General features: G+C 38.6%; 1 protein-coding gene across 2 annotated transcripts in view; it reads right to left on the reverse strand.

The window, feature by feature from the left end:
• Positions 1-20,784, reverse strand: part of LOC128031781 (neuronal PAS domain-containing protein 3-like) — a 267,459-nt gene that overhangs the window by 157,588 nt on the left and 89,087 nt on the right. For both annotated transcript variants that reach the window (XM_052620192.1, XM_052620193.1), the window contains exon 3: positions 10,557-10,801. In XM_052620192.1, the coding sequence (XP_052476152.1) occupies positions 10,557-10,801 (245 nt within the window). The remainder of the gene's footprint in view (positions 1-10,556; positions 10,802-20,784) is intronic.

Below are 20,784 nucleotides of genomic sequence, written 5' to 3' on the forward strand. Positions count from 1 at the left end.
TTGTGTCGATTTTCACTGGCTGCTCATCCTATTATCTGAATCAAAAATGTAAGCATTCAACAGAAAGAACAGTTAAATGAATCATGGGTCACTGAGAACTGATAAAAGGTAAATGAAGTAATTTTCTTGGAGCTTCTGTCCAACGAAGATTTTCATAGCAAGGACATCGCAACAAGGAGAAGTCAGTGTAATTTCTAATTACTTCAAGCAAGCAACAAATTCAATCAAACGCTGCAAGCGATTCAGCGAGGGACTTCAAAGTGGGCTCCCATCAAGAAGCTGCTCGTGGTGAGAGCTTCTGTTACCAAAAACAATGAATTTCATGTTTTATTCATGTGTACATATACATTCTCATTAGTGGCGGTCACCGTGTGAGGACAGATAGTGTGATTGAGTGGGGATGGAGGGGGAGGAACGTGGTGCTGTCGAAGGCCTCGGGCGATCTGTTGATTGACCGGGCTCTGGTCCCAGTGGTGGTGACCGCCAGGCTCGGTGATGGACACACATTGAAGAATGAATCTGAGCTAGCCTGCAGCTGGGTTGTGCGTCTGGACTCCTTAGTGGGTCCACAGACTGACCTAATACAAGCCCACTGGCAAAACAGCACCAGGGTGTTCCAAGTGTGCTACATGACATGTACGGGGCACAGGAATGCTGGGATATGGAGAGTTTGCTGCTTGTGTCTACAAAGTAAACCTTGGTCTGCTAGGGTTAGGATAGCAATGTGTGTTCAAACGTTCTTGCACATTCAGAATTCAATTGAGGATGCATTTAGATTTCAATTCAGCGGAGTTGGCAAACAGGATACAAAATTGCAATTTGAATTTGACTGAAAAAGTGCAGAAATTCACGCAGTATTGTTCAAAAGTTTGGGGTCAATACTTTTTCTTTTTTTTTTTAAAGTAAATGAACAATTCATAGATCAATAGTGGCAGTAAAAACATTCAAATGTTTATTTAAAATACAGTAAATTCTGTTCATTTCACCAAGGAATTTAGGAAAATAAAATACAAAAAAAAAAAACGAATATTTGGAAAAATATTTTTTGCATGGTTTCAACAAAAATATTTAGCATTTTCAACATTTATAATAATAAGAAATATTTATTAAATGCCAAATTCACATATTAGACTGATTGTTGAAGGATCATGTGACTGGAGAGATTATGCTGAAAATTCAGCTTTACATCAAAGAATAAATTATATTCTAAAAATATTCAAATTAGAAAACAGTTATATCAAATTTTTATTTCACAATATTACGGTTTCACTGTATTTTGATCAAATTAATGCAGCCTTGGTGAACAGAAGAGGAAACACTAAAATAATCTTATTGACCCCAAACTTTTCAAGTTCATTTTACTGAATGTTGCAAGTCATTACATTTCAAATTCCAGTTTGGCTTCCTGTGGGTGTGGCTAATTTAATTCCAATTCCATTTCAATAATTGAAAGGAATGCAATTTACATTTCTAAATTTTGCAGCCTGGTTATATAAATACTGACCGTGATTTTCATGCAGAATTAGGGTTACCTTCTAGACACAACCAACTTTGCAGCTGACCCTGTCACCTTCTTCGCCAGGCTTCTACTTGACCAGCCCTAGTGTTAAAGGAAATTCAACATCACAATGTAACGCAGAGATGAGAGTGAAAAATCCCAGACTGTCAGGGCCACTATCAAGTGGTTTATTATAGATATTAATGAATAATATGGGTGAGCGAAAACTGTTAGCCATGCGTTGAGATAGCAATAGCTAAATGTTTCACACTTGAATCGGTTGGCTTTTCAGTCAGCGCCCGAGTCTCTCGACCCCTCCGCCTGCAGCTCGCTCCAAGCTTGCCTTTAAATGGAAGAAATCCATTGGTTTCGATATGAAGCTCTTTGTGACAGCAAGTAAACTGAGTGATTAAGCCGGGCAGGGGCTTTTGAGGGGCAGAAAATGGTGTGATTAAAATGGATGATTTGGGTGAGTCATTTGTGTCCTGCAAGAGATAAACAGCGTTGAGGCCAGACACCTCCATGACCTTCCTCTGAAATCTTAACCGCCTTTACACTTCACTGCAGACAAACAGCAAACCACAACACAGTGTCAGAGAACGGACCATGATTATCAACCACTTAGGAAGAAGAATAACAAAAAAATGAAATAAAATAAAATACTTTACTTTCATTTTATACACACTAATACATATTTATGATAAACAAAATGTGGTTTCAAATGTAAAAAAAAATAAAAGATGAAATGTGTGGTGTCTGCTATTGCAAAACTTGCCGCCATGAAGTTAGGTCCATCTCAAAGCTAATGCTTTGCAGTTGCTAAGGTGTTCTAAGTGTTTTTTTTTCTTTAACATGTTACTATGCAGTTGCTAGTGTGTTCCACTAGTCTCCATGTTTCCATGTCTATTGCACCGGAACGTTTTAAAAGCCTAACCCTAACATGGAATTATTTGTGACGTTTTGATTTGTGCAAGGCTCTAAAGCTCTATGACAACTTGGTTTAATTATGAAATATATTACAGCTGCCTTAGTCGAGCCAATTAAATTTGATTGGATACTTTCTTTATTCAACAACCTCTTTTCATGTCATTCTAATTTACTGTCAAAGTAGCCTGAATATTGGAAACTAAATTATTTACTACAGCCCATAAGCCAATAATGTTCCCGTTGTCTCGTACTGAGAGAGTCTACACTAACAAGATTATTAAGGACATTACTTGTAATAGTAAATGCCCTTCACTTTATTTGAGGCTCACGCTGTGCTTTCAGACGTTCCTCTTCAAAAGAGCAGCACTCAGAAGAGACTGTCAGCGGCCGGCGGGAGACGCTCAGGTACGGCCGACCACCGGAAAAAATTCAACGGAAGATAAAATGATATGCAGGCAAAATCTGTTTAAATCTAAGGAATTTTCTTCCGTGCCTTTGAACAAATTGCACCATTTATCCCAGCATCATTTTTTTTAATTAAAACTAGCATTTAGGCTCTTCTAAAACCTGCTTCTACAGAAAAAACTGCTGGTAACGCTGAGGTAATTTGTAATACTTTGTGAAGATATTGGCCAGAGACGACTACAGGTTCGATCACGCCGCTGGAAAACGAGGCTCTCCATATTCATTCCGACTGTCTCTTGGATTCATCTCCATTATTGGCCTGTTTGCAAAAGGACTAATTACCAGCAGGCCAATGAGATTCTAAGCACTCGGCCTATTTGTCAGCACAAAAAACCCCTCTATTTTTAGCAGAGAAACAATAATCATATTCTCTTTCTGCCAGGAAATCAACAGTGTTGTTACTGAGGAAATACAGCCCTTTCTGAAAGTAAACACACACAAAGGCCGACCCGGAGCGTATACAAATACACGCCGCGCTCCCGAGCGAAGCCATTGGGAAACTTAAGGCACCCTGGAGGGCTGTCTCACGCTGGCGCTGCCAACATTGGCTTTGTTGTCTCCATTCAGAAGAAGGATAGACCATTAAAGAGCATAGTTACGCTCAAATATATAGCAGAGTCGCGATTAAGTCTCAGCCTGGACAGCGAGCTGGATTTGCACCTCGCATAGAGAATCTCACACGAAGGGAATGTGACTCAATAAGAAAATAACGGCCTCGTTCTAGCAATTAACTGAATTGCTTTGGCTGCGTCTGATTTAATGTTAATCAATTCAAGATGCAAGACAAAGTACGTACAGTTTTTCGCTGTTATTAAAACACATTGTTTGACAACAACGCTCCCTCAAGCGGATTTCGCCTCACAAACAAACAAAAATAAAGGTGTATGTGTAATTGTTTCCATGGCAATTATGACTTTCTTTGCTGTGCGTTGGAAAATAAAGAAAATAGCATAAACATGCCCACAGCCTCAATGCAGCCAAAAGCAATTTCCTCTTCTAAATTTAGTTATGCAAAGCCTATGGGCATCATCAGCATTTAGTAATTAGTTTTATAATTACTGCTGTTTTGCTCACTGTCATTCAATTTTTCTTACACCACGACTGGGGAATGGAACATCTCACACTCACAGCTGGGCAAATTACCATCCATTTATAGAGCGAAGGATATCAGGGAGGGCTGATTTTTACCCATGATGCCGGGCTCTGAGCGGCACAACACCTTTGAGCCTGCCATTTTCCACCAAGTCTAGAATGCCAGGGAGGAAAAAAAAGCACTTTTTCACTGTTGTGAGGGTCTATTGTGATGCAAACAGCATTAATTCCCTCATTACCATTAACAATGAGTGTGGCACGCTGGTCACCCGGGTAGAGCGCTTTAATCAATGCCCTGCTCTCTGCCAAAGACCCCCTTCACATGAGGATGTTAAAGTGACTGCTCCATCACTGTGTGAGCTGGTCAAAGCCTTTAATGAGATCACACTGTTGACTGTATGATGGCTTGATATGCTAATATGTTAGCGGTGCACAGGTGGGAATTTGGGATTGTAGTAGCTGTAGTTGTAACAGATTCAAAATATTAATAAAACTATAAAAATAACATATAATACTATAAACATATACAGAGTAAATATTATAATTTTAACATATTTATAGTATTTACATGGCATGTACATGTCATATTTTTGGCAACACAGCATGGTGCACGTAATACTAAAACAATGGGCACAACTTGAGCTTTTCCAGTGAAATGTAATAAATAATAAAGTAATTTTTCTTCGCTATGATGACTGGATGGAAATCATTCAAAAACATGATGTGGTCACGTTACACAACAAGGCATACTACTAAGTGAAATGTTTATGATGGAATAATGTTTACTGGTTTACTTACTACTGTTAAAAATATTAAGCAATATTCTGTAAATACTTAGCATGTTTTTCATTTCCCTAGTTTGTTCATATGGCTTTTAATATTTTGTCAGTAACCAGACATGCTCACCAAACCCATTCTCAAGCAGAGTTAAATCATATTCAAATATTTAATTAATATTACTCAATCATTTCATTCCAATGAAGGAGGGCAAATGGCTAGTTAGACTGTACTTCTTTAAATTAGTTTCTTGTAGCTTCTTGTAGTTCAACTAACAAAGCACAGCTCTAATAACACCAAGGTCATGTGTTTGCTTTCTAGAAAACAAATACATTAATAAAATGTATACAGCCTCTGATCAGACAGATGGTAACTGCATACTTACAGTAGCTTCACAAACACTGGTAAGGTGAGCCGAAGAAAGGTGATATGAAACAGCGTGGAGCTCACGGGTGTAGTTAAATGTCAGGCGTGAAGAGAACGAGACGTCAAAGATGTAGCGTGCGTGGGGGGGGGGGGGGGGGGTGATCTCTTCAAGGTCTCTCCGAGTTTATTGATGAAATTATGCTAATTGAGACAAGTACATGCACATTTGGCTGCTGCTCTGGAAAAGCATGTCGTTTCGTAAAAAAAAATGAAGGAAACTTTTTATGACTGATTAATCTTCAAAAGAGGCCATTATGCTTGTTAAAACGTTTGAGTTTATGAGGTGCTAAAGGACCAGAAGACGAGCCAAAAACAAGCAAACAAAGAAAGGAGATGATTACGAAATCTTTTTTTCCTTCAATATAAACAAGTGGGTTGAAAAGCAGGAGGTTTGGTTGTATTTGGCTGAGTGACACATCTTTGCGATGCAGCAGTCACCAGAGATCAAACGCTGATAACCAGCGCACACGCAGCGGCTTCCAGCGCTGCCTCTAATAAAGACAGCGGGCCGCCGCGTCTCAGGTATTAATCACACACAACAAAGCACTGTGCGTTTCTGTCAGTATGTTCCACGCGCTTCCACTGACTGCTGAATAGATTATAACCGCACTGATGAGAAAACCACCAATACAAACAGGACGTTTACAATAGAACCGACTCCATGGCAAAATCAACTCATGCTTGAGGAAAACTGTACGGCTCACCAGATCTCAGCTGTGTTCTTTTCTCAGAAATATAGATTTCTATTAATCAAGCATGCATTAAATTGATCAAAAGTGACAGTATAAAGACATTTATAATATTACAAAAGATTTATATTTCAAATGAATGCAGTTCTTTTGAACTTTAATTTAAAGAAGACTAAAAATGCATATTTGTTAATCATACAAACCATTATTAAAAATTAAGCATATTAGATCATCATATTAGAATAATTTCTGAAGGATCATGTGACAATTTCTTGAGTCTTCAGCTTTGCATCATAGGAATAAATTATATTTTATAATCTATTCAAGTAAAAAAAATTTTTTAAATGCAATAATATTTAACAAATTGAACTGCATTCTTTGTCAAATAGATGCAGTCAGACTTTTTTCAAAAACATGAATCTCCAAACTTTTTATCCATAGTGTACATCAACAAATGTGACCCTGCACCACAAAACAAGTGTCAATTTTTCGAAACTGAGATTTCTGTTGATAGCATTGATGTATGGTTTGTTAGGATAGGGCCTATTTGAAATTCTGGAACCTGAAAGTGCAAAAAAATCGCCTTTAAAGTTGTCCCAATGAAGTCCTTAGCAATACATTTTACTAATCAAAAATGAAGCTTTGATATATTCACAGTAGGAAATGTAAAAAAAATAAAAATAAAATCTTCTTGGAACATGGCATAAAAGAAAAATCGATAAGTTTGACCCATAAAATGTATTTTTGGCTATTTCTACAACCATACCCCAGCGACTGTTTGTAGTTTGTGGTCACATATAGTCATAGTATACCAGCTATAAAATTAACTTGGATAGAATATGAACATGTATTTGATCCTGGGGGAAAAATCTTGACTGCAAATCTGAGCAGAGTTGAGAAATTATGGAATTTTTCCCCTCATTTCCTACCCATTTTATCTCGTTGCGGTCTAAGAGAAACAATTGAGACATTACAGAGATCTCATTTGTGATTTATCTCCCTTTGGGCACCGGCAATCCATGTAAAATAATTTCACATTTCACTCAATTAATTCCCCTCCGTTAATATCAGTCTCCGAGCAGCCGTTGGCGCAAGATGTTTACGCCTTGGGTGATTAAGACGGAGAAGCGAGTTTTTGACATTCCGATGGAAAAGCTGCTATTTTGCAAATATTTCAGCCCATTTGGAATTCCCTTCTGGTGATCATGAAAGGACAACTGGCATATGTGTCCTCGACTCGGCGGCTAACTACAGGCACAAAACGTGTCAATTGTGCAGGCAGCGCTGTAGAGTTTGGGGGTGTGCGCTTGGTGAAGTGTGGCATTTTGGCGACTGCTCGCTGCTCTGCATGCATGAATAATGAATGCACAGGTGGTGGAGGGGGGTCAGGGGCCCGCGCCATCCTCCAAACAACAGAAAGGTCATGCTTGTTTGTGCAGTGTCCTTCAACAGATGTGAAACGCTTCTGACAGAGACTAGCAAATTTCGGTTAAAACACTCCAAAAAAAATTAGTTGATGGGTCAATTACAGTAAAGGTCAACAGGCGCAAAAGGAGAGAGGCGGCTAGCGTGCGACTTATGATAATAAATCAACACTTGAGAAACGGAGGTCAAATTCGTTCAGTTGCAATGCCAGTAAAACAGCCGGCTTTTATTACAGATAAAGGCCAGAATTCTGCGCTTTGTCACCTTGGTTTTGCATTCAACAGAAGGCGGTTTTGTTGTAATGGTGTTTGGCGACTCTCCACTGTTCAAATGGCAACTCAAATTGTTCTTTATTTAACACGGAAAAGAACCGCAATGCAGGTAGATTTTCCTCCAAGCATTCTGAATGGCGTGAGATTTGCCAAACGACACTGTTCGGAGATTTCCCAAAAGGTTACAATCATCAGTTGAAACACCTTACAAGTCATCAACTTGATTTTTCCTTCTTTTCACTGCAAATATTGTATAATAACAGCAGCTGTGGCTTCTGAACTCGATGTAAAGTCGCTGGGAAATTGCCTGTAAGTCTGCACTGACAAATGAACTGGCTACTTCCAGACACAGGAAACAATATCGTTTTCCTATGGCTCACCTTTACTCATGCACACAAACAATCGGAAGGAGAAACAGGCCCTGGCCTCTGATGCAATAAGTCACCATATGCTGGTATTAGTATGCTCTGCATTATGGCACACGGTGCGCCTCCCGGTCAGCTGTACGCCAATCAAAACACATGCACCTCTTTTATTCTAAACAACAATCCGGCAGGAGTCAGCGGAGGATGAGGAGAGAGAGCTCTTTGCTCCTGTAGGTCAGCCCCATCCCCTCGCTCCGATCAGAAAATAAACAGAGATTCATGAGCTCGGACGAAACGGGAGCGGGGCTGAGTATCCATTAGCTCTAGCGATGCAGAGCAGCAAAACGGGAATCGATAACAGGTTCTGTTCGAAATGTAGTGCAAATAAAATGGGCCGCACTACTGATTCAATTCAAATGGCTGCTGTCAATGAGATGGAAGGACACAAAGAGCCTCTCATTGTCCTAGAGGGTTTGAATTCACCTTGCTGAGTGTTCATTAATACATGGGATGCAATGCACTTCATTAATTTCCTTCGCTTACATCATTTCCTGCATTGCATGTCAAGCACAATGATGTCGGATGTGTAAAAGGCAACAGTCCTGCCGACCAGCTCTACACAGAATTGTTCACTATATACATTTTCTCATTAAAATGCATGCGGCTCTTCAAAGCGAGACAACAATGATACCATCTGTTGTGTGCCGGCCGAAATACACAGAACAAAGCTGCTGAAAACTGCAACAATTTACTGTTGCCTCTAACATTCACAGTATTACAGCCATGCCAAATGTACAGTAAATAATTCACACTTAACTGCAAAGTAGCAGTAACAAATACAAATATATAATATATACACACACACACACACACATCTACATATATATATATATATATATATATATATATATATACACACACACACACACAAATAATGTCTATGGAATAATAAAAAAATATATGGCAACTGAAAATACTAGTTTGTCTTTTTGGTTGAAACCAAGGCACTAGAAACATGCTAATGATCCTAAGAGCATTGTCTCTTTTAAATATTACATTTAGCCACCAGCTATCAAATATAACGAGAAGAGCAAGTATCGAGCGCATCTTTTTTATTTTCATTGATCCCGACCGCATCCTTTATCACCAACAAATTAGCATTAGTTGATTAACCAGGCCCATTACTCACCTAATCGTTACAGTCCAACTAAGAATCCATAGTTACCGTTAAATCTATAGTTCTGACGTTCGTAACTAATTAGGCTTCTGTAGAGCATGACACGCTCTTGTTTATTTATTTGAGCTATTTTTCTTCTTGAGCCTGTAGTCAGGAGGGAGTAAATTATGACCGCTCTGCACATCTCACTCGACCTTTTTAACGTACAGCCACAGTTTCATTGTCTACTTCCTGTCCTTGATGATCCGATGATCCGTTGTTCTTGTGTACTGCCTGCAGCTGACTACCACTGACAATCATCTCAACTTACCCCTCAGTGTGTATAAACCAGAAGGGATAGTCCACCCAAAAAATAAACTTCTGTCATCATTTATATAGTCATTCCAAAACGTAATTCCTTTCTTTCTTCTGTGGAACAATAAAAGAAGATATTTTGAAGAATGCTGGCAACCAAAGATCCCATTGACTTCCACAGTATGAACGAAAAATATAATGGAAGTCAATAAGCACTGTAGGCAAGTTGGTTGAATGAAACTGAAATTGGCAGCTTGTGTAACTATATTTAGTTTAAGTTCATTGTAGATGAAGTAATGTCCCCAAAATTAACGAAAATATTTACTTGTAGCTGTTGCTGTGAAAAAAAGCTATTTAATTATTTTTATATATTATTTATTTTAGAATTCCTGAAATTATTTAGAATTAGATTTATTGCGTTATATTTGTTTTATTTAATCATTTAGACAAAACGGTTTGTTACTTGTTAAATTATACTTTTGACTATTTTTCTATGTTGATTAATTTCTGGTTATGCATTATGAACAGGGTTTTTATATTAAAATTATCTTAAATTGAATAAATTAAATGTATGCATTTAGCAGACGCTTTTATCCAAAGCGACTTACAGTGCATTCAGGCTGTCATTTTTTACCTATCATGTGTTCCCGGGGAATCGAACCCATAACCTTGCGCTTGATAGTGCAATGCTCTACCAATTGAGCTACAGGAACACTAAAACGATAAATAAAATTATTAACTAAAACTAAAACCACAAAATACATTTTCATTATTTGTAAAAGATAAACGTTAAATTTTAATTTTGCATTACTGACAAACTGTTCTCCTAATTAATGTTGTTCAGTTGCTTTGACACAATCTTTTTTGTTTAAAGCGCTATAATAAATAAGGCTGACTTGACTTGATGTGACTGGTTATGAGTTTATGAGTCAGGTTTACTTACTGAGTGGATTATGACAGAAAACTGGATGAAACTGCATAGACATGATTAGTGACTCTCACACGTTATGTTTAACTGTTATTGTTAATCATTCCTAATTGAGTGACAGTTGTATTTAAGTAAGTGTTTTACTTTTATATAAAAAAAAAAAATTGTATAGACTCTGAGGAACAAAATAGCTAAATTCTACACAAAAGAATGCCTCTTACCTTTGACTGAGGTGTTGGGCGGCGGTCCTTCGATGCGCAGGTTCCACGGCGTGTCCCCCTGGTTGGCGAAGTCCCTCATCTTAAGGTAGCTGATGGTGAGGCGGATGATGGAGGCCTTGTCCAGCTGGCTGGTGATGGCACCGGGGAGCGGAAGCATCTTTGCCAGCTCATAGAACTCAAAGTTCTCCTTCCCCCGGCGCGAGCGAGCGGCGTCACGTGACTTTTCCTTTCTCAGAGCCTGCAACCTGACACAAACGCAAGAACGTTGGCAACATAAACATCTACGGTCACTCAAATCCTGACAGACTTTGCCTCCTGCGCTGTGACTGACAAAACTTCAATCCTTTATGCTTAAATAGTTTACACTTGTGAGGCACCGAGAGACGATGTCTCAGAAGACAAACCAAAACGAGGGAAATATACTGTAGAATTATTATTATTATAAGGATTATCATTTATTTATCAATAAAGCAGTGGGATAAGACTTATTAAAAATTATGTTGAATTTGACCCCATTTATTAAAAATTATGTTGAATTTGACCCCATTTGCTTTTTTTAAACAAAAAGATCTGGTTTTACTTTGGGCATATTATTATAAAGACCAAAAATGTATTTAATCAAAATATAATAATTCTTTCCACCTCAAAATTGCTTTTTTGTTTGACATCCGCAATATCCTTTTTTTTTTTTTGCCCTGATTTAAAATGAGACATGGCATACCGTGGTGCTACTATGGTACAGTGAAGTACAGTGCCAAAGTACATTAGCATTCAGAAGTTTGAGATCAGTAAGATTCTGTAATGTATTTGAAACAAGTGTCTTATGCTCACCAAGGCTGCATTTATTAGATAAAAAAAACAGTAATATTGTGAAGTATTATTATTATTTAAAAGAACTGTTTTCTATTTGAATATATTTTTAAGATGCAATTTATTCCAGTGATGCAAAGCTGCATTTTCAGCATCATTCCTCCAGTCTTCAGTGTCACATGATCCTTCAGATATCATTCTAATATGCTAATTAGCTGCTAAAACATTTATTATTATTAACAATGTAAAAATGTTTTGCTGCTTATGGTAATCTTTATGTAGAAACCATGATAATTTCTTTTCAGGATTCTTTGATTTGTAGAAAGAAAAATTCAAAAGAACAGTACTTTTTTAATTTGAAATGTTCTGTATCATTATAAATGGCTTTAAAGGCATAATTAATCAGCTTAATGCATTCTTGATGAGCAAAAGTATTTTCTTTAAAAAACTATCACTGACCTCAGACTTTTGAACAGTAGTGTGTATACAGTTGCATAATTCATATTCTTTCACGAGAATATAAAATGTGCTGCTAGTGAGGCTAAACCTTAAAGAGAGGGAAAACCATGGTTACTACTAAGAGATCCAATAATATTATCTTCTATTCACAATGATTCACAACGTAACTGGATTCATCTGTATTGTAATTTTGTAGCAACGTATCCCAACATGCATCTCTGTTTTCAACCCTGGCTTTCCCAGCCAAACAAAAGGCCCAGGAGAGACGGTCTGTAACTGAACTCAATAGCTGTGCCGGGCTCTTTGTTATTGACTGTATATAGTATCAGGAGCACACCTCTGTGCCAATCACAGACGGGGCAGGCAACCGCGGTGTTGTGGCTAAAGTTGCAGTCACACTGACTTAGTTGTGCTCCGTGGAGAGACCTCAGCTCAATTGATTCAGTCACTGGAATCCAGAAGTGGGTCGAAGTTGTGATTAGCTTTGGCCTGGGATCTCGTGAGACGCCCTGTGAATTACTTTCATTGCTGCCTTTTTACCTCAGACACAGACAGCCGGTCAGAGATGATCTTTCCCTGCCAAGCACTCAAACAAAGAGAAAAAAAACGCAAGACCGTGGTATCCTCACCTACCTCTGAGCTCAGAAACGATGAAGAAAACGCACAAAATATACACTTGCTCCCACACATGCCTGCACAAAACAATGATTTATTACAAATTATGAATACCACCTCAAATTGTTTCTATGCGCTGAGCATTTCTCTGTATTTATTTAGTTCTGAATAAAATTAGTCCCTTTCTAACAGCAGCTATGTTTATATATATATCAGAAGAGATCAGATGTGCTTAAACACTAATCACATTTAAATCTAGACTCAAAACGCATCTTTTTAGCTTTGCATTTATTGAATGAGCACTGTGCAATGTCCGAACTGATTGTACTATATATATATATATATATATATATATATATATATATATATATATATTTTTTTTTTTTTTTTAATCATTTTCTAACTGTTTTTAAATGTTTTAATCATTTTAAAAGTTTTAAAATTGCTTGTTTTATTTTTGTTACTATTTTTCTTCATGATTATTTTACTTTCTTTTATGTAAAGCACTTTGAATTACCATTGTGTACGAAATGTGCCATATAAATAAACTTGCCTTGCCTATATATATATATATATATATATATATATATATATATATATATATATATATATATATATATATATATATATGTGTGTATATATATATATATATATATATATATATGTGTGTATATATATATATATATATATGTGTGTATATATATATATATATGTGTATACATATATATATATATATATATATATATATATATATATATATATATATATATATGTGTGTATATATATATATATATATATATATATATATATATATATATATATATATGTGTGTGTATATATATATATATATATATATATATATATATATATATATATATATATATATATATATATATATATATATATATGTGTGTGTGTATATATATATATATATATATATATATATATATATATATGTGTGTGTATATATATATAATAGTTAAAGTTAAATATTAAAGAAATATTATAAAGTTGCTAATAATGCACACGGCACATGCTTTCTGGTGTTTACAGTCTCAGCTCTCTGGTCCAAGGTTTGAGTCCACTGATTTATGATTTTCAATCAAACAACTCACATCAGCCGCTTTAATGCTTCCAAAACACAACTGCCCACTTTCTGTAGCGTTCATCATGTCAAGCCATTCTGAATTAAGTCGGAAATAAATCAGCCCAGAGCTTCTGCGTTCCCCGTTGGCCGACATTTAGATTAATTTTTTACCACCATAAATGCTAAATCAGTTATAGCAAGTGCCCAAAGATGGGGAGAAAAGAATGCCTTGATGGATGAAAAATGACTGTTGGTGGAGAAGAAAATCAGCGGATATTGTCTCCACATTTTATCAACAAACAAAAAGCAACAGAAAATATGAAACAGAGCTGTGCCACAGAACGCAAACATATTCTGGAGTACTTAATCTTGTAATTCCCACTCTACTTCAATAATTCCAGCAAAAAAAAAACAATTACCTCCAAAAGACCACCAATGATGCCTCGTGCAGATCTAATACTACAGTACAGATGCCGTGATCAATTTTAATCCTGTATAAAACTATAATTTCACCATCAGATATAGACTGGCTCTACGCCTTTGCACACGAGCGATGGATTTCTATTCTCAATAGTGTGGAGCGTTCCAGCACAAGAATAAAAACACCATTTGATGGTCTGCTGCTCAGACAGTATATAAAGTCAGCTGTAATGGTTGTTTGGATGCAAAGTGCAACAGAGCAACAGAATTTCATTTGTTCCACAAACTTGGAAGGCATTATGCCGTCCTGCCAAATACGTCTTGATGCACCGAGGTTAAGTGACCTTCATTTTCATGACTTATTTATTACGCACTACTGGAAAATAAAATAGAGACAAAAACCAAAGGCCCTCTTGCGGGAACTTTCAGGGAAATAGGACGCAAGTTAGTTTTGTGTTGTGGCGTAACAGTGGCGGCTCTAGAGTAATGATTGTTGTGTTATTGAACGGCCTGTTTTCTGAGCATATTTATGTGCACTGCACTGATTTAGCTGTTTCTTGCTTCCAGGCTGGTATAAAAATACTCCTGGATTATCTGCAATTAACATAAACCATGCACCATAAACCTTTTTCAGAGCTTTTTGCATTCTGAAGAGTTAGAGTTTATGCCCGTGGAAGCATCTGCTAAAAAGTAAAATCAGTGTCATATTTTCATCAGAAAGACACTGCAATCAATACAAAATCACATTCACAAACTATTTTACTTGTATAAAGTGACATAATTTAGATTAAACGTACAGTAGGACAGGATTTGATTAGATCCTTCAAAAACGGTTTGGATCCTGAAAAGTGGACGATAATATCAGATTTGAACCATGTGACTGGAGGGGAGGGACTTCATGACATCAGATGTAAATAATAATAATAATAATACGTTGCTTCAGAGTTATTTTATTTTAATTATTTAAGATTATGAAGACAACCGTGTTTCTTCAGAATAACATAAACCGATGAATCATTTACAATAATACCTGCAACGTGAATTAAAGAAGTAAACAGCGTCATTTATGATTTCACGTTGAACAATACTTTGTTTATGAATGGATAAATGATGAAAAATAAACAAATTAGACCTGGTTGCCATTAAAGTTGGGAAACAAGATCTTGGACTTGAGGAAAAAAGGTTAGCACACTGAAAAAACTCAAAGGCTCAAAGATAGATAGACACACACAAGCTAAACATCAAGAGGCGCAAAGTTCTGCAAATGATCATTTAGGGTTGAGGTAATTGCCTTCATCAGTGTAGAAAAGCAGGCAGAGGAGAAATGTCACTTCAGATTATCCTCTTGCCTCCTGAAGCAATAGATGACACTTGATCAGAGACTAAATGCCAAAACCAATCAATTCCTTTTGTGACTCTTCTCCGTAACGCAGTAATAAAGGCCATAGTCTTGGTTCTTCTAATTAAAGTAAATGCTATCTCCTTGGTAACCTCATTAATATTCTCAATGACTTGGTTATACATACAGTGTGTCATATGACTGGTCGAAATTAGATGGAGCTAGATGGATCTAATTTTGACCAGTCATACAACACACTGCCATCAGCCTAAAATGTATATTACTCTTGGAAAGACTACTGCATGTTTAATATACAATTTGGCAAAAATACAACTTCAAAGCTACATATTCTAAAAATAATAATAATAATAATAATTCTAATCTATTGTTTGCACCAAAACCAGGTTATTTAGTTAATTCGTTTTCACATTTTCCACTCTTAGAATTAATGCTTTACACTGTAATTTAAGACTGTATATGTTAATGAGCTCTGTTATGGAGACTTTCTCACATGTGAAATGAGAAGCAACGCCTCCAAGGTGCTGAATACAAGCATTGCATGTAAAAGTGGGTGGTCATTGGGAAGGGAGATTTGTGTAATAACTGTCGACCATAGACAGTAAAAGAAATGGACACAGCGACCCCACTGGAACTCAATTGAAACAAATGAAGAGTTTTTTTAGCACTTCTGTTTCTGACGCGCAGATTCAAACTAAGCTTGATGACGTCAGAAACCTGTCTGACAGATGCAAATGTTCCAGTAGCTGTGCGTGCAAACTGCCATCGTTAATCTTGCAGAGACGGCGATCTTGAGCGGGGAGTTCTTTGGCGTGAGTGAGCAGGAGTAAGTATTCTGATTAATTATTTTGTATAGTATTTTAAAATGTAACGCCAGTACGCCATATTAAGTTTATTAAATTGCCTGCGAGCTTCTCCTCCTGACTGTACGGTAATGCGACAGAGTCGCGTGGTTATGAGGCAATCGTTAGCCTATTTTTTACAAAAACAGTTTCTACGGGGCCATAATGTAACATAGAAGGAAATGGGGTCCTTTATACATTGTCGTGTATCTTTAGAAATAAATAATGGACAAACAGAGTCTTTAAACGCCTCAGATGTAAAGTTATTCGCTGTCAAAGTGACGCCAAAATGAATGGGAGTCAATGGGAATGCTAACGCAAGTGAAGTTCTGCTACAAGATGGCAGCACCCGGCCGACTTCAACTTCCGGTCGACTTCCTTGCCGCCTGCTGTCGACATACCACATCAAACTCTTATTTCCTGTTTTCATGTTCCACTACAGTACAACAACAGTAAGAGAAACATCACAAACTAAGCTTCACCTGTCTATACAGGAGCATACAGAAAGTGCTGCGCACAGACATGCATTGTTAAGCGCAAGGTTACGTCTCGCATGCTGCACTATTTCCCTTCAAGGTCTGCGCATACTTCCCTCTCAATCAGTAAAATGGATCCAGTTCGGATGTGAGTGTCTACTGCTTTCATTGCCCTCTGAAGTTCTGTCATTCGACTGTTCATTTGTCCTGAGAGCTTGATGTGTGTGTGTGTGCTGGGAACAAGTTGGCATTCTTCATTATATGGACATTGGTTTAGGAGATCTATAGATGCGCTGCCTCCCTGCGACTGGCCGTCTTACAGTGGCCTTGTAAACTCAATTGAAGGCTTTCTGGAAGGCCATATTCACAGTGAATTGCCCCCTCTTGTCTTTCACAATAACACAGAGTGGCATACACTCTCATAACGCTCAGAATGCAATTTACTGAACACTTTCATAAAGACCGGTCTCTCTTAGCTAAAAGCAATTTAGTGCCTCTTTTGCTGTTGCGTTTGTAGGAAGGGAAAGTGGCGGAAGCGGGAGGGCGACAGAAATAAACACACAATGTTTGCATAAACTCCAGAGTCGCAGCAGCAGACAACAGGCATCAATTTAGTAAAAATTTTGGTTTTATCTCTGAACAGACATGACATCTCAATGGCCAGCCATTGCGGTGTCAGATGGGCTGTAGGCGTGTGATTGGCTGTTTAAAGCACACGGGTGACCTGACTGGCTGGACAAAGAGAGGTTGTCAGAGGAAAAGGTCACAGAGTTGCTTGTACAAAGTGAAACCCATGTCACAGCCACAGAGAAGAGATGTGCTGTATTATACCTGCTAAATCGCAACTTCACGGCAGAAATATAGCCATAAACTCAACAGCACACATATTCATTTACACAAAAATTTAACAAAGGAGACAGAAATAGAGATGTGTAAATTGTCTGCGTCTGTGTTTCTCTCTACAAACAATGAAGCTGAGTTTAGTTACTTAAAACAAAGCAATTTTTCCCCTTTCGTTGCTGAAAATTTATGTATCGATCCAGTATCAATTAATAAAAGTCACGTGGCAGTGCTGACAACAAGTTTATGAACTTCTGAATGTTACTTGCACAGTGCCATCTCAGATCTCTGTTTGCAAGTGGTGTGTTTGTGCACTTGCATTAAAGCAGCGTATTAATATAGAATGATGATTAAACTGAATGGTTTTAATGCATTGGCCTTGTCACACACACACTGACAGTGGTGTTCAGTACAGTCACACTGTATATCTGTTATTCAGTATGTCAGCGCTGATCTGCTGTCAGTGTGTAATTAAGAGGCTGTGGAAAGAAACAGTCGAGCAACATAGAAGGACAGCAGCTTGTGAGTGTTTTGTCTTGTTTTCTCATCAGACTAGTGTGTGATCATCATTGCTAGGAAAGTTTTAGGGTTTAAATTGTGTGTCTTACCCTGGTTAATACGTGCTGAAAGTGGCGCTTGGTTTTGCATTTGCCTATCGCGGGACTGCCTGGTTTCGATCTGCTAAATAGCGAGGCGTGGCCAAAGCCAGTGAAAGTACTTAATTAGCTGTTTGGAAAGCACTTGTCAGAAGAAACAGTCGAGCAACATAGAAGGACAGCAGCTTGTGAGTGTTTTGTCTTGTTTTCTCATCAGACTAGTGTGTGATCATCATTGCTAGGAAAGTTTTAGGGTTTAAATTGTGTGTCTTACCCTGGTTAATACGTGCTGAAAGTGGCGCTTGGTTTTGCATTTGCCTATCGCGGGACTGCCTGGTTTCGATCTGCTAAATAGCGAGGCGTGTCCAGCTGACTTCAATCACAGGTAATCAGGCTAATACAAAGCACTAGGTTTCACCGCGGCAGCGGTCGCGGCAACCCTCGTGTGATCCCTCCTCGTGTGAAGACCGACGAGTGTAAAGACAATCGACTCTACCTGTGCGACTCCACCGAGCAAGGACACCGACGGGGCACTTGAGTATTGCTTTTCTCTTTATTTACTTTTTGTATAGCCTCTCAAATATCTCACACTTGTAGTCACTATGTGCTTTCAGATCTCTACTATCACTACTAACACTCGGAGAGCACGCTATGTACGTCGCAGGAAGGCCTGTCTGACAAACCTACGCCATGTCCCTCTGACCTCTACTACTATGCTCTCTATTCCAGTTGGTCTCTGGAACTGCCAGTCTGCAGTTAACAAAGCAGACTTCATTTCATCTATTGCTACCCATTCCGGTCTCAACCTCATGGCACTGACAGAGACTTGGATCAAACCTGAAGATACTGCCACCCCTGCAGCACTCTCTACTAATTTCACTTGTTCCCACACTCCTCGTACCACTGGGAGGGGTGGAGGTACGGGTCTCCTTATATCCAAAGAATGGAAATTTGAACTTCAGCCATCATCTACAGGTACTGGTTCATTTGAATCACATGCCATTACTGTAACCCACCCTGTTAAAATTCACTTTGTGGTCATTTATCGTCCTCCAGGTCCACTGGGAAACTTCTTGGAGGAGTTGGATGTGCTGCTATCAAACTTTCCTGAAGATGGTACTCCTCTGGTACTGCTTGGTGACTTCAACATCCACTTAGATAAACCCCAGGCTGCTGACTTCAAAACTCTGCTCACCTCATTTGATCTCAAGCTAGTGTCCACTACAGCGACTCACAAATCGGGCAACCAACTTGACCTCATCTACACGCGCTGTTGCTCTGTGGACACCACTTCAGTTACTCCACTGCACACATCTGATCACTTCCTCATTACTGCTAACCTAGCACTTACTCCTGAAGTGGCACACACTCCAACGCAGGTCACCTTTCGACGGAACCTACGCTCACTCTCTCCATCTCACCTATCTGCTGTGGTTTCATCCTCTCTTCCACCATTCTCTCAGTTTTCTGCTCTGGACATTAACAGTGCTACGGACACTCTTTGCTCCACTTTAACATCTTGCTTAGACAACTTTTGCCCACTGTTGTCTAGACCAGCACGCACTGCCCCATCTGCCCCCTGGCTGTCTGAGGTTCTCCGAGAACATCGCTCTAAACTCAGGGCTGCAGAGAGGAAATGGCAGAAATCAAAAAACTCTATGGACCTCAGTGTGTATCAATCTCTCCTCTCTTCCTTCTCTGCAAATGTCTTCACAGCTAAAACATCCTACTACCACAACAAAATTAACAGCTGCTGTGATGCTCGGACACTCTTCAAGACTTTCTCTTCTCTTCTTAATCCGCCGCCTCCACCTCCTCCATCGACTCTTACAGCGGACGACTTTGCAGCTTTCTTCACAAATAAGACAAGATCCATCAGTGACCAATTCTCCACACCGCAGACTGAGGAAAACTTCACAATGACTGATGCACACTCTTTATCCTCCTTCTCCCCACTCTCAGAGATGGACGTCTCCAAAATTCTCATGTCCAATCATCCTACTACTTGTCCACTTGATCCTATCCCCACTCACCTCCTTCAAGCGATCTCTTCTTCAGTCATACCTTCACTTACTCACATTATCAACTCTTCTCTTCAATCTGGAACATTTCCCTTAGCATTCAAGCAGGCTCGGGTAAGCCCACTGCTCAAGAAACCATCTCTAAATCCAGCGCTTCTTGAAAACTACAGACCGGTATCCCTGCTTCCATTCATTGCAAAGACACTTGAGCGGGCTGTGTTCAACCAGCTTTCTATGTTCCTTGGACAGAACAACCTCCTGGACAGCAACCAATCTGGCTTCAAAAGTGGCCACTCAACTGAGACTGCTCTGCTCTCGGTTACTGAAGCCCTGCGACTAGCAAGAGCAGCTTCAAAATCCTCGGTACTCATCTTACTGGACCTGTCTGCTGCTTTTGACACTGTTAATCACAAGATTCTCCTGTCCACCCTCAGAAAGATGGGAATCTCTGGAACTGCTCTCCTGTGGGTTAAGTCCTACCTCTCTGACAGATCATTCAGTGTGTCTTGGAGGGGTGATGTTTCAAAGTCACACCACCTTGCTACTGGGGTTCCTCAAGGCTCAGTACTTGGACCACTTCTCTTCTCCATCTACATGACATCTTTAGGATCTGTCATTCAGAAGCATGGCTTTTCTTATCACTGCTATGCTGATGACACCCAACTCTACTTCTCATTCCAGCCTGATGACCCGACGGTAGCTGCT

The sequence above is a fragment of the Carassius gibelio genome, chromosome A17, assembly GCF_023724105.1.
Source record: "Carassius gibelio isolate Cgi1373 ecotype wild population from Czech Republic chromosome A17, carGib1.2-hapl.c, whole genome shotgun sequence".
NCBI lineage: Eukaryota > Metazoa > Chordata > Actinopteri > Cypriniformes > Cyprinidae > Carassius > Carassius gibelio.